General features: G+C 37.4%; 1 protein-coding gene across 1 annotated transcript; it reads right to left on the reverse strand.

The window, feature by feature from the left end:
- Positions 1-92: 92 nt before the first annotated feature.
- LOC139131877 (uncharacterized) lies at positions 93-6,512 on the reverse strand. The gene is made up of 8 exons (XM_070698170.1): positions 6,359-6,512; positions 5,376-5,658; positions 4,863-5,099; positions 4,133-4,209; positions 3,743-3,847; positions 2,296-2,513; positions 1,800-1,964; positions 93-1,194 (listed from the first exon to the last, which is right to left on the reverse strand). Exons 2-8 carry the CDS (start codon positions 5,557-5,559, stop codon positions 945-947), a joined length of 1,236 nt encoding a protein of 411 aa, XP_070554271.1. The 5' UTR covers positions 5,560-5,658; positions 6,359-6,512; the 3' UTR covers positions 93-944.
- Positions 6,513-13,284: the final 6,772 nt, after the last annotated feature.

Raw genomic sequence — 13,284 nt, forward strand, 5'->3', positions numbered from 1 at the left:
ACAATAATTTGTGTTTGCTCCTATCCCAGTAACTGGTGCATAACTGGTGCATAAAATGTGAAATAGTTAAATAAATTCACTAGCCACCACTGTTACCTTGCAAAAACGGAACAATCTTTATTTATACCTGGCCTGGCTGTTTTGTTGTCACTGGTGACACTGCTTATTGAGAGGTAAATATCAGGGCATGTACAAGCCTGCGGGACGGAAGAGTTCTTCCTCCTGAGTGGTTCGATATGAAAACAACAACAACAACAACAAAACTTATACAGAACAACAATAAAACTTATACAGAAATCGATAAACTGCTTCAGGAAGAATAATGCTTACTAACTACCTCAACAAAGGAGTATACAGTGTAAGAATTTGATTCTCATTGACTGTACATAAAAGCGTTTTTAGCACAAACATCAAAAATCTCCTTATTGTAACCTCTGTTGTTTCTAGTCAAAGATATTACCGTTGCTTGTCTTGGTTATGCTATTGGTGGCCCTACTTAGAGTATATCAATTTACCCCCAAAAAAAAATTTGATTTGTGAGCTCTCACATTTGTTGCCCAAAGGCTTCTTCTGACCCTAACCCTATAAAAGCACCTGATAAAACAACAAAATCAGCTGAAAATTGCCATTTGTATGCCAAATGTGTTTGGATTCCACAAATTTTGCACTTTTAAACAGCAATGTACGTTTCTTAATCTGACTGAGTCACGGGATATCTCCTTTACAGGGCTACAACCCTAGTTGTACACCAATAAACTGTATAATTTGTTGATCACATAGTACCTGAAGACTACAGAAAATTTATAATAATTTATAAATTATTAGGACTTTGAATTGCACAATATACCCATTATAAAGCACCTAACACTTTTCCTTGCTATATTTTGCTACAAAAACTGTGGCAAGCTTTATGGTCTTTCAAAAGTTCATTCACATTGCTGCATTTATTGTCGACGTGAAACATACTCCTGGACAATGGAAGCTGTTGCCGGTGGGCTCAGAGGTGTAACGTGTGCTGATATTCTTCGTGGATCTGCGGGTTCTAAATCCTTCTTCTTCTGCATTCCCCCCTGGTCAGCCTGTCGTTTCTCTATAATAAGCTTTTTCAATGGAGCTACTTGTGGATATGTCTTGTTTACCTTCACTGGATAGGCACTCCACCTTCCACTTTTCTTGTTGTAATGCCTATGATAGCTGAATGAAGTAGAATGTAGTTCTCATCAGTATCTCTGTGACCTTTGCTTAAAATGATAATACTAAAAGTTGTGTCAAGGACAGTGTGACGAAAAATAATTGTCTATCAGTCATTCATGAGCACACAGACAATGCAATATTAAAAGTTTGGATAGTGTAACATTGACCTCTCAATCATGGTTGTGAAGTACAGCCCTACAAAAGTAACTTGCAATGATGCATTTTGATTTGCTGAAACAGGGTAGGGATGTGATCTTACTGCCAGCACCTCCCAGTACTAGTTTGACATTGCTAGATCAAATACACCCCAAAACTTCCATGAATGTAATGTGATACAAAAGTAGCACTGAGGTAAAAGTTCAACATTCTTGTTCCTGTTCTTTATTGGAATCCAATTAGCCTTTCTCCAGGGTAGTGGCTGTTTTTCATGGAGCCATAAAAATATAATCTTTGGAAGAACATAAAATTAAATTCTGATAAACAAAGACTCTAAATTCAAAAATAAAGACAAACAGTGATATGGCTATGAAAAACTCCAACATGAGTAGTAATAATAGTACTACTGTTCTGCAAAGTTGGCAAAGTAAATGTCGTGTTCTACTTACACAATTTCACCCTTTTTGTTTCTCATAATTTCCCTGCTGTGGTGAACATTGTGATCCACTGCTGCTAAACGATTCCGGGCTCTGTATACTGGTGGCACATATGAAAACCTCTTTGCAGCATACACAAGTATACTCTGCTGGAATGTCTCTAACTCAGCAGTACTTCTGCAAAAATTGAAACCAACAAACTTTGCATTAGTCGAGCGAAAGGAATCAAAGATGTGTGGGAACAGAATATGCTACTGTCAGCTTGAGGACTTAAAAGAGAGGTTCTCTATCAGCTTTATCTGTGAGCAAATTAACTAACTAGATGCACAAATTTCTATGAAAACAAGGGACTAAAATCACATGGACAGTCAGTGTCAACAACATCTTATGCGAGAACCAGGGACTGAAGACTTCCTGTTTAGAGTTACATGTGCAGGTACCGCAGCAAATTTCCATCATTTACCATCAGTGTGTTACTTTGTAATTTAACATAAACCTGCTAACTTACCTACAATTTACGAAGTAGGGAATTTGATTTGTAAATCTCTTGTCCATGACAATTTTCACCAGTGCTACATGAGCTGGACTAACCTTTTCTAGCCATTCCTTGTCACTGTCTGCAGATTCTGTTAGAGGTCCATGGTTACAAGAATTAGTTCCCTGGCCATATGATAAGACCCATTCGTGTTCATTTGTAACATGATGAATCACACCACACCAAAGTCCCTGTGATGGAAGCATAATAAATACTTCAGTTATCATACATTTTAACATTCCTCATAATGAAAAATACCACACTAGTAGTTTCTATAGACAGTCTCTATTAGCTAAAATGAAATCATAAAATGTCATGAGTCTAGAGAGTGAGATGTACACTTAACATAAATTATGAGACAAACAAGTAATCGCTGATGACACAGTCCCTACTTGTAAATGGTACTTTAATTGCAATTCCTCAGAGAGGATAGAGTCCTCTTCATTAATTAGGTCTGCAATAAAAATACTGCGATACAGATGGAGCTCAATGGCCAAGAATGAGTTCTATGGTGGTGACAACATAAAACCAATGTAGGCCGCCATCCTAATTACAAAAGGTCATTAAATGAGTCAATTAGTAATTAATTGACAGGATGACATTGCCAAATATTATTGCATCCTATCGTAACACTGACAGATTATCACCGGTACTATATTTTATAACGTTTGATGCAGTATTTACAACATTACGAGATCAACATCTGTACCAAGTTTCATCAAATTTGACACAGTATTTGTAGATATATCACTCAAATTAGGAAAGTTCATTACATATGCAATTACAAATTAATTAAAATGACACTGATAAATGTCTTTTTCACTGTTAAAGTAATGTGAGCTTAATATCTGTACCAAGTTTCATGAAATTTGATGCAGTATTTCTTGATATATCGGCCTAATTACGAAACTTCAGTAATTGACATGATAATGCTACATGCCATGAAACAAATTGATGTGCATATGTATGAAATAGGTCAATGTCTTGTACCAACTTTGAATGATACTGGTGGAAATATGTCTGAGTTATGGCTCCATACATGAAAAAATCGTAACAAAATGGCCTACGGCAGCCATATTGGATCTTATAACAAAACAAATCAACGTGCATATGTATGACATATAAAGTAATCCTTGAACCAAGTTTGAGTTAAATAGCTCCAGGCATCTTCGAGATATCTGCGTGAACGGACGCACGCACGCATGCACACATGCATGCACGGATATTGTCAAAAACCTATAAGTCCCCACGGACACTGTCCTGGGGGAATAATAAGATTGAAAATGTGTACGGCAACACTCCTCCCTCACTCTGTTTCTTTGGCCAAATAATGTCCATACGAGTGGACTGCTAAGTGTGATTTCCATCAACAGAAATAATTGAACGTTTTGTATTTCAAAAGGCATTCATACACTCTTACCAGGAACTCTTCATAAGTTGAAGCTTTTTGGCAGCAATACCAAAAATGATTCCTGATATGCCTGCTCCATTTCTGAAGGGCTTTACAGTTCTTCTGCTGACCAGCCTTGAAAGCAGATAAAAGAAAAACTTGACTCAATCCTCATAAAAGATAACACTTTACTGACAGCAATTTAAGATATCAGTACATGTATATTAAAATGTAGGTGTCAGGGAAAAAATTATTTGTATGTGAAATGGGCTTTATGGTGGCATAAATAACTATGCATTATTGCATGTATAGCAGCAGCTCACACTACAGAGGACAGCCAATTCAAACCAAGTGATGCATCATTCTTGATGAAAAATGACAAACATATACCTATGATTTAACATTGCAACAGCAACAAACCTTCGTTATTTTTTTCCCAAGGTTCTTGGCAGCATGCCATATATCAAATGAATGTGTGATACCAAGGTATGTGGTCTCTACACAAAAAGAGATACAGGAAGGATTAACTGCCAATAAGGTGGTGCTCAGTGTTTCATTTACAGCATAGGTTCATGCATTGCAGGATTAGCTATGTAGTAACCCATGACTTGCCTTTACATACTTAATAGACAAGTTATTGTAAATGACATAGTCACCCTTTTCATTAATTTCAAAAGCATCATCAGAAGTCGTCATGGTGACAGCAATCATGATGAAGTGAATTTGGGAAAATGGCTGGGAAAGTATGTGCACTGCTGATGTGCCAAGTACTAGTGGAATAAATGTAGCTAAATTTGTGTAATGGTTGGCTATATGAAAAAGTACAACAAAGAGGTAGGAATTGAGTGATATGATGTCCTAGTGATGGTTTACGATAAAGACAGATGAAACAAACCTTTAAGTCCCCATCTTGGCTATGACTGCAACAACATATGATCAATATCAACTGAATTATTTCATGTTGTCATGTTCTTGTTATCAAGAACACAGTTCATTTATCATGAAAGCTGTTACATGCTCTTTTTAATTCTGACTACCGGTAGTTAATTTTACAGTTAAATATTAGTATGATGAAACAACTTAAAAAAAAGCAGGTTGATTTGCTGTTGTTTATATGGTAGTTAAAAAGAGAAATATTTATCAAACTTACTCATCAGGTATGCAATTTGAGTGTGGGCATCTGTTACTGCTTCTTTTATCTGCAGTCCCTTATCACGGAGCTGGTTTAACCCTTCTTGAAATGCTGCTCTTTCCATGATGGTTGATTTTTTGTCAGTTTGACGTTTGTTTATGGTTACAATCTCCAAAATGTCTTTGGATTCGTTTTCCATGATAGTGTATGTACAGTACTGTGCACAGTATCCAGGAGAGTCCATTCTTCCATCACCTTGTGATATCGTAAAATAAGCAGATATACCACAATTACACTGAGCGTAAAATTCTACTACTTTAAGAGCAATGAATACATATTCATGTAAGCAAATTTCTCAATAATTTGTGGTAATCAAATCTCAGTCAATGTGCATTGTCATAAGGATTGCGCCATGTCTATTCAATGCACAAATTTTTCTTAAATGACATAGAATGCATGCTGGACGAAGACAAATGTGTATAGTACGGTACTCTGTCCTACAGTAACAGTCACTACAGTAACGTTACTCACCAAGAATAACAATCTCCTTATCTTGATACTTGGTAAGTATTTCCTGTTGATGTGAAAGCCAATATTCATCCACACATGGAACTAGATAGTGCCGCTGTATTTTGAAGAATGTACTACTACTGACTATCTTCAACCTTAACATCTTGGCAAATAAAGCAATTTTGCTGTAATTGTTTCCGGACATCAGTATGGAGGCCGATGTAAGCAGGTCTCCACTGTGAAGCCGTCGTTTGAGAAGGGGCTGTGAGCACCACTTGTATTCTACATGACCAGAAGGGCATACCTACAATAAAGTATCAAGATAAGTTTAACATTAACTCTGTTTGTAACTACAGATTTGTATAATACTATGTACTCTGGACATATGAACATAATGATCAAACTCAGAATCTTGTACAGGATTTAACAAGATATTCACACAGCAACCCCTTAGATCACAGAACAGGCCCTGATCTATCTTTGATATAGGGAATGGCCTGTGTTTTTCGTTGGATTTACAGCTGCTTTCACTGGCATGCAACATACATATTGAACGTTCACGTATACAGTTCTGTAGTCTCTGTCCAGCTATTTCTGTGATCACATTGATGAAATTTGTGTCTGTATTGATAACAGACATGGAGAAGTGTTGAACATACAGGGTTTGTTACAGTTATGTAAATTCACAAGATGTTTAAAACTGTTAGGATGTGAACGGCCTGATACTTCACCTATGTATAATATGGCTGTAACAACATGAATCCACAGTAATTATGACTTAGTCAAAATTCTTTACATAACAGCAGTGAACACTGTATACGTCAATCTTCCTAGCGTGATGAGAGCCATGCTGTCATGAGGACATTAAGTCTGTAGTATGTTATGTATGTCATTGCACGTCACCTTGTACCCAGTTTAAAGTAGAACATTATGAAAGGCCAGAGACATGAAGTGTCACTGACTGAATCAAAGTATTACATTAGGGTCAAAGACAATGTACATACCCATGATAGATCTATACAGTGCTGACCCTACTGTATTTGTTGAAATGGTCAGCATTCCTTTACAGTCTGAGTTGCTGCATGTTGACTTGAGTTCAGTTTTGGCCAACAAAAGTAACTGGCCTAGACTTATCAAATAGAAGTCCTCTTCAATAAGTCTGTTAACATCTGCCTCACTTCTCACTCTTGTTACACCCGATTCTCCTTGTTCCTGTATATTGGGAGAGGTGTCTTCATCACTTCTGTCATCAAACTCTGAATGGTCAGATGGAAAGTCTTCCATGTCAATTCCATGGGACCTGTGTGAAGTATCAATATACATGCTAATTTCAAATTTCAAATTATGATAAGAGTTGTTTAGCACGATGTATTTACTAATGTGTTGCTAATGATGGATAAGTAGTCTGTTTGCGATAAAATTAAGCCCTGCATTGAAAACATTACTCAGAATTTCAATTGTGTAAAAGTACCACAATAGAAAATTAAATTTTTCCAGGATTTATTGCAGGGAAGTGTTGTCACTACTCAAATCAACATATTGTATCAGCACATGTAGACATATCAATTTGACATGAATTCTTGTGGTAAACTTCATCTTTGTAATAGTGTTTGAAAATTCAATGAATTTTAAGGATTTTGAACCTTATGAACATTACATGCATGAACTTCAGACTATAGCAAAGATATGCAAACACAAATGCATGTATATCATAGTGTCCCAACAGCAGTTATGGCAGACCAGTGTCATGGTTATGTTACACACCATGTGCCCTCTTTGTACAGGACCAATTTGTAGCCAGCTACGTACACCTGACAAAACCCTTGTACAATAAATTGTTTTACTTACTGTATAGTTACATTGAAGCTTGGTTCATAATCCGGATCTCCATCATAGTATGACAGATCAATATGATCATAATCATCGGTTGGATCAATTGTCTCATCTATACTCACACTGGAGGTGAAACACATAATGTCATGATTATCACAAGGCAAATTGTGCAACTATTAAAATAGTCAGTACATATATCACGAAATATATATCTCTTCCAAAGTGTTGAACAATATTAAAGTAATCAACAATATTGATAAAGCTTATATTAGTGATATGCCGGTCTGTTGTCATACTACTTATTGTCTTTTCTTTCAAAATACTAAAAGGACTTACTCAAATGGGTCCACAAAAGATTCTGATATGGTACTCTTTTTCCTCTTCCCATTCTGCCACTAGCACTGCAATGTGGAAGTTAAATAGTTACATTCGTCATTAGGATGTCACAAAAGATTACATATTGTTGTAGAAGTTATTTAGTGTGTTCTAGAAATTATGGAGAGTGACACTAAATAAATTGAGCTTATGTACCTTGTTGTTGGTTCTGTTTCTGTTTGGGTGTTCCTTGTCTTGCATTTCCTCCACTCCTGACATCAACATGTCACTGGATTAAAAACATGAAAAGACATTGTAAGCATACCCAAGCACAGGAAATAATTCATACATAATTATCTAACTTGGCATAGGTAACTTTGAACAAACAGAAAACATTTACAATGGAAAAGATGACTTTCACGGAAATTTTGTGACTTTCAGAGAAATTTAAATACACATGCACATGAGCAGACACCAATTTGAGTAAAAGATACTTTTGATCTGTCCAACAAGTATATCAAGATCTTAGCCATCTCTTTCAGTTAACTACTTTTCTTTGTTAGTAATATTTAAACTACAGCTGCAGGATACAGTGGTCTAACGTGATTTCTATCCTATTGCTTGGAGTTCTGTTTCCTTCACAAACATGTACACCAGGGCCATGAGAAGTTCATTACACAATGTTTATCTTACCCTTGATCTGTGGATACAATGGAAGACATCTCTTCAGACATCTCAGACATTTTAAATGTACTTGCAGTCAGTTGCTGACCTGCTGGCGTTGATGATGTGGGCTGTTTTGGCACATTTTTTCTTCTGAAATAGAAATAAATGGAATCAAGTTATTATGTAAAAGCCACTGAGACCAGATCATTACTACGTTGTCAGTTCTAGTACCTCCGCTGTCAACAGCATACACTGTCTACTTTGTTGATCATACAGCTGCACAGATTTCTCATAAACAAATAACACTTCTTTGTTTGGAAAGTTTGAACATTGCACAGCTACCATAATGACTGAACAAACGACTAATCTTGTTTGTTGTTATTTAATCTTTCCATTAAAGTAAAATGTCTACCAGTTACATTTAACAATTACACAAAGAAGTGAAATGATATCTTACCCATGACCAGATGAAACTGATGATGTACTAGACAACTCATATAGTTGCTCAATTATATGAGGTGATGCTGAATGCCTAATTGTCCTAGAGGAAGAAGGCTCATTTACAGGTGGTAATGCTTGTTCCGGCAACACTTCATGACTCCTGGTCCTATGATAACTGAAGTAATTTATGAAAAAAGGGAAACCAAAATATGTTAGAAATGCCCTATAAAATGTACATGTTATTTTAGCGATCAATCAGCCGCCCCTTCCCATAATGTTCTTTTTTTTTAAAAAAAAGGTAAGAAATTTCAAATGTGCTATGAATTGCTATGTTGTAAGTTTTGATCGAATTCTTGTTGACAAAAAATTAATGAAGCTGTATAACATACTAAAAGCTTTCGGTTAGATTTGGAGACACTGTTTTACATTTAAATAACGCTATCTCTGTACTATTGGTCATGGAACTTGGACCCATGACGTTTAGACAGTTGTTTCCGATATTTCAATGATTTTTCACCAAATTATTTAAAATGCTAAGTATTCTTCTCTAACCTTTTATCTTGTCCAGAATATTCTTTGCAAACACGGTTCAGTAGTACATGGTAGCCCAATCGGAAACAAAGCAGTGCCAAAACGTCTTGGGTCCCGGTGACGAAGCGTTTGGGACCGAAATATACTGGGCAGGAATGGTTGGCTTAGAAACCATGAAAATGTTCAGACTACGAAGAACGATGTGTCCCCGAGGCACAAATTATGTGAACTTAGTATTAACGCTAGACGCGTCGGGCCGCACTCTCACACTGTCTCATTACCCTTACCTGTCGATCAATTCTGCCGCCAAATCGGGATTAGAAAGGCCCAGTTCATCCTTTAAATCCTGCCATCTTGTGATCTGGTTGCCGATGTATATCTTGCATTGACGCTTCAATGCATTGCCACGCAGCTGCCTTCGCTTTTTTGCCGAGCTCGTAGTAACAGGGTGTCCGCGCGGGCCCCGTCCACGCTTAGCGATGGACGACGCCATGTTGAATCTGCAAAAAAACGTCCAGTCACGAACGAAGGTCGATGATACGCGTATGCACGCCCAATAGTAAGTTCATCTATAGGGACAAATCGTGGTTTGAATGTAAAATCATGAAAATAATGTCAAAAGTTCCAGCTCTTGGGGCTGGCTCCACAAGGATTGGGATTGCGCGCTATCCTAAAACCGTTGGGGCGGAGCCTGTCACTCAAACACACCAACCAATCAGTTCCAACCTTGGAAAATCGCTGCGAGTCAGCAGCACTAGGATGTAGCAATATGGGCATGGGTATATGATATAACCTAATATAAAGCTTAATTACCTACTCTATGTTGTTTTGAGTCCAGAAGGTAAGTGTCCACTTTTATACCACGAGGAGGACAAATGGTATTCTGCAGCAAGGGTCCTCAAAGTCGTGCAATGATGTTTTACATGAACATAGGTGTAAATACAGTAAGTTTTCTATCGGGTTCGAACCCACAACGTATCGGAGACGCCACAGTCAAAACCGCTCGGCCAAATCCCCACCCTGTAAAATATAGCAGAATATTTAAAGAGGAAATATTACTCTCTTACTCTTTATTATTGTGTTGATCGATACTGAACGTGCGATATTTTATTGACTAAATCTTGAGTGACGAAACTTTTAGTGAGATATTGACATCATTGCTGACACATAAGCAGGCTGGCAAAACGATATTTAACAACCGAGTACCAGCTCGACAATATTTTACTACAGAGAGAGAGAGAGAGAGAGAGAGAGAGAGAGAGAGATTTCAAATATTGCTTTGGACTGTTCACTCCTCTGGACCGTTCTTCATATTCTTTCCTGATGAAGACACATGTACCGTGAACGAGTTTATTTCAACTAATCACAGTCCATACCATGATACAATACTGGAGAAGATAAAAATGTTGCATTTAAGGCCAAGAAAACAAAATGATATCTGTGACCAATCTGCTTGCGTTTAATAATCTGAACAATGCGGTCATCAGTCTTTTGTTCTATTTCATTTGACAAACGTGTTGAGTTGCAGATAAAATTACCGACAGTGCGCCCCGAGCGGTAGAAAATGAAATATCAGGAGATGGCGCATGTACATTCCAGAGTTCTGTTGACATATTAGGGTTAGCTCCAGTACATGTACATGGTCTGACAATATGGGGACTTAAGTCCGATGTTACTGTTGACAACCGAATCTTAGTCCGCACTACAATTCATTCGTTCATGCTAACATTGCAAACGTCTATAGTGAAGCATGTACTGTTTCTTCAAGGCGAATACTTTGTCGTTTAACATATTTCAGGTAGGAGAAGAAACTGTACTTGTGTTCGAGTACAGAAATAATGTATATAGCATCGAAATTTCCACTGATTTACCATTTAGATGCACTTTATGTGCAATACTCATTCTTCCTCGCCTGAAAATTTATGGCAACCGTTCTTTACATTATGTCAATCGAATGATGCAGGATCGAGCAAGGATTAGCACGGACATAATGTAAACAGAAGGGTTCAGAAAGCAGAGCGCTCAGTCTGGTCCTAATTTGTACCATACAAACATCGATTATCTCAATCAGGTTCAGCAGGTATTGAACACACTTGGTCACTCTTGTTCCCCATTGACTGATCCTGGCAAAAAAGCTTAGTTTAAATAACCTCTTTAAACTTCTTGTTTTGGTATAAACGGGTGGATTACTAATTGCAAAATGTTGAATTCACAAGGGACCACTTAAAGGGGCAGGTTCATTATCAGCTTTATCTCTGAGCAAATTGTCTAATTATGCACAACTTTCGAAGGAAAACAAAGGCTTAAATCACATAAATAGTCAATGTCAAGGACCACGAATGCGAGAACCAGGGATTGAGGACTGTCACGGTCCCGTTAAAGCCAATTCTTAGACAATTTTCTGGAACAATTTTTGTCACACAGGACTACAATTTTTAGCCTTTTAAAACAATATTTTGTTTTGAATTTTGTAGATCAGATGTCCATCTTGAAACATACCAATTGAATTGATCATGACACTTGAAAGATGACATTTCGTGGGAGTTCCACGCACGAATTGATCCCTCTGAGCTCTAAATAGCAATTCTCATCCCATTAGCTTCATTTTCAAGGTGTAGTCTTCGCAAGGATCTGGTTGCCGGTCAAAATTGTTAGATACCTCGGATGAGACGTTGGAGCTTGTTATTTTCGGCCTGATGCGCCGACGATAACGGTTTTGCCCAGTACATCTCAATCGAAAAATCAAACTTTATACATATGTTTTATTGTGCCTAAAATGACAGACGACTGTTCGTGCGTTGTGTGACACATTTTAATTAATCAGGCAAAAGTCAATATACCTCCGACGCGAGTCCAAACAAAATTCCGAGATTGTATCATATCTTCGGGAAACAGGTTAGGGTTATACGTCTGTTGGAAACCAAGGGGACATTTATCAAATAATTGAGTCCGCAATATCGGGGCGCTACGACCGATATGTAGAATTATGATATGATATTGTTGACAGTTTTTCTGCATCTTGTTACTTCTCATGAGAGAGTGGCCCCACTATGCAGATTTTCATGGCACCGATCAGCCTATTTTGAATCTGTACGACATGATGCAATTTCTCTGACAAAAGTTTAATACATTGCGCAAGAAATAGTCGAAGCGTTATGGTGCGATACGTAAAGCCTCCTAATGCGATCACCTTGAACAGTACGACAGTAATATCAAAACCGTCACCAGCACCTTCACAGTCAACAAAATGTGGATTAGTTGTTCTCATTTTAATTTCCTGAGCAACTTACGCAAGAAGTAATGCCCCCACTTACCGAGAGGCTAACTTTTACGAACATATGGATCACTGCAAACGTTTACGATTCATCTCATGAGTTGGTTAGTAAAGACAACGCGGTATTATCATGATTATTATCTTAAACGACATTTCAGAAAAGCACCAGATCATAGAACAGTGCTCAGAAACCCAGAGATCTTTAGAATATAAAACCCTAGAACAAAACAAGACAGACCGTCTTCTCGAGTCACCCCTTCTCGATTGTGTACGGGAAGCCCAAACCTCCCTTGTGCCAGCTTGAAATTGTTTTTTTGTTGAACCCGTCATTTACATGTGTAATATTATATAGGGTTCAGCGCTTGGTGTCGCGCCAGGAGTGAACATTAGAAATATTATTTGCATTAATTCATCATTAGTTATAGTAAAGGATTAAATAGAATTAATTGTTACTTGCTATACACGTTTGTACGACATCTATGCCCAGTTTACCCTTTGATGAAAACAGTCCACGTATATGATATCAGACCCTGCAGGTATAGATTTTCTGTAATGTGTAAAAATGTTGGAAAAAAATTGGCAATTTTTACCATGATAACTACCTATTGTGTTTAACAAGGGACGTATTGGGCCATCATTATTGTTGTAATAGCAACTGCACTGCCCAGCTTCTACTTGCAAGCTGAAAACTTATGTTCCGTCTAGAACCTGGCAATTTTTGCATCTAGTTATTGACACAGAGGGCGCTTTTCTAAAATTCAATCCCAGCATTCTTGGCGTACATATAACTTTCACATAACTAATCATGCGTTACTCAGATATCATATTGACCCATCAGTCGCCTACCATTTTGAACAAGTCTACTTTTAT

The sequence above is a fragment of the Ptychodera flava genome, chromosome 4 (assembly GCF_041260155.1).
Source record: "Ptychodera flava strain L36383 chromosome 4, AS_Pfla_20210202, whole genome shotgun sequence".
Taxonomy (NCBI): Eukaryota; Metazoa; Hemichordata; class Enteropneusta; family Ptychoderidae; genus Ptychodera; species Ptychodera flava.

Excerpts from the sequence above, each read along its gene's own strand:
- LOC139131877 (XM_070698170.1), bottom strand. The coding sequence starts at position 5,559 with ATGTCCGGAAACAATTACAGCAAAATTGCTTTATTTGCCAAGATGTTA. Across the intron at positions 4,210-4,862 it reads TCAAATTGCATACCTGATGA|AGACCACATACCTTGGTATC; the intron begins GTAAGTTTGATA and ends CTTTTTGTGTAG. Across the intron at positions 2,514-3,742 it reads CAACTTATGAAGAGTTCCTG|GGACTTTGGTGTGGTGTGAT; the intron begins GTAAGAGTGTAT and ends CTTCCATCACAG.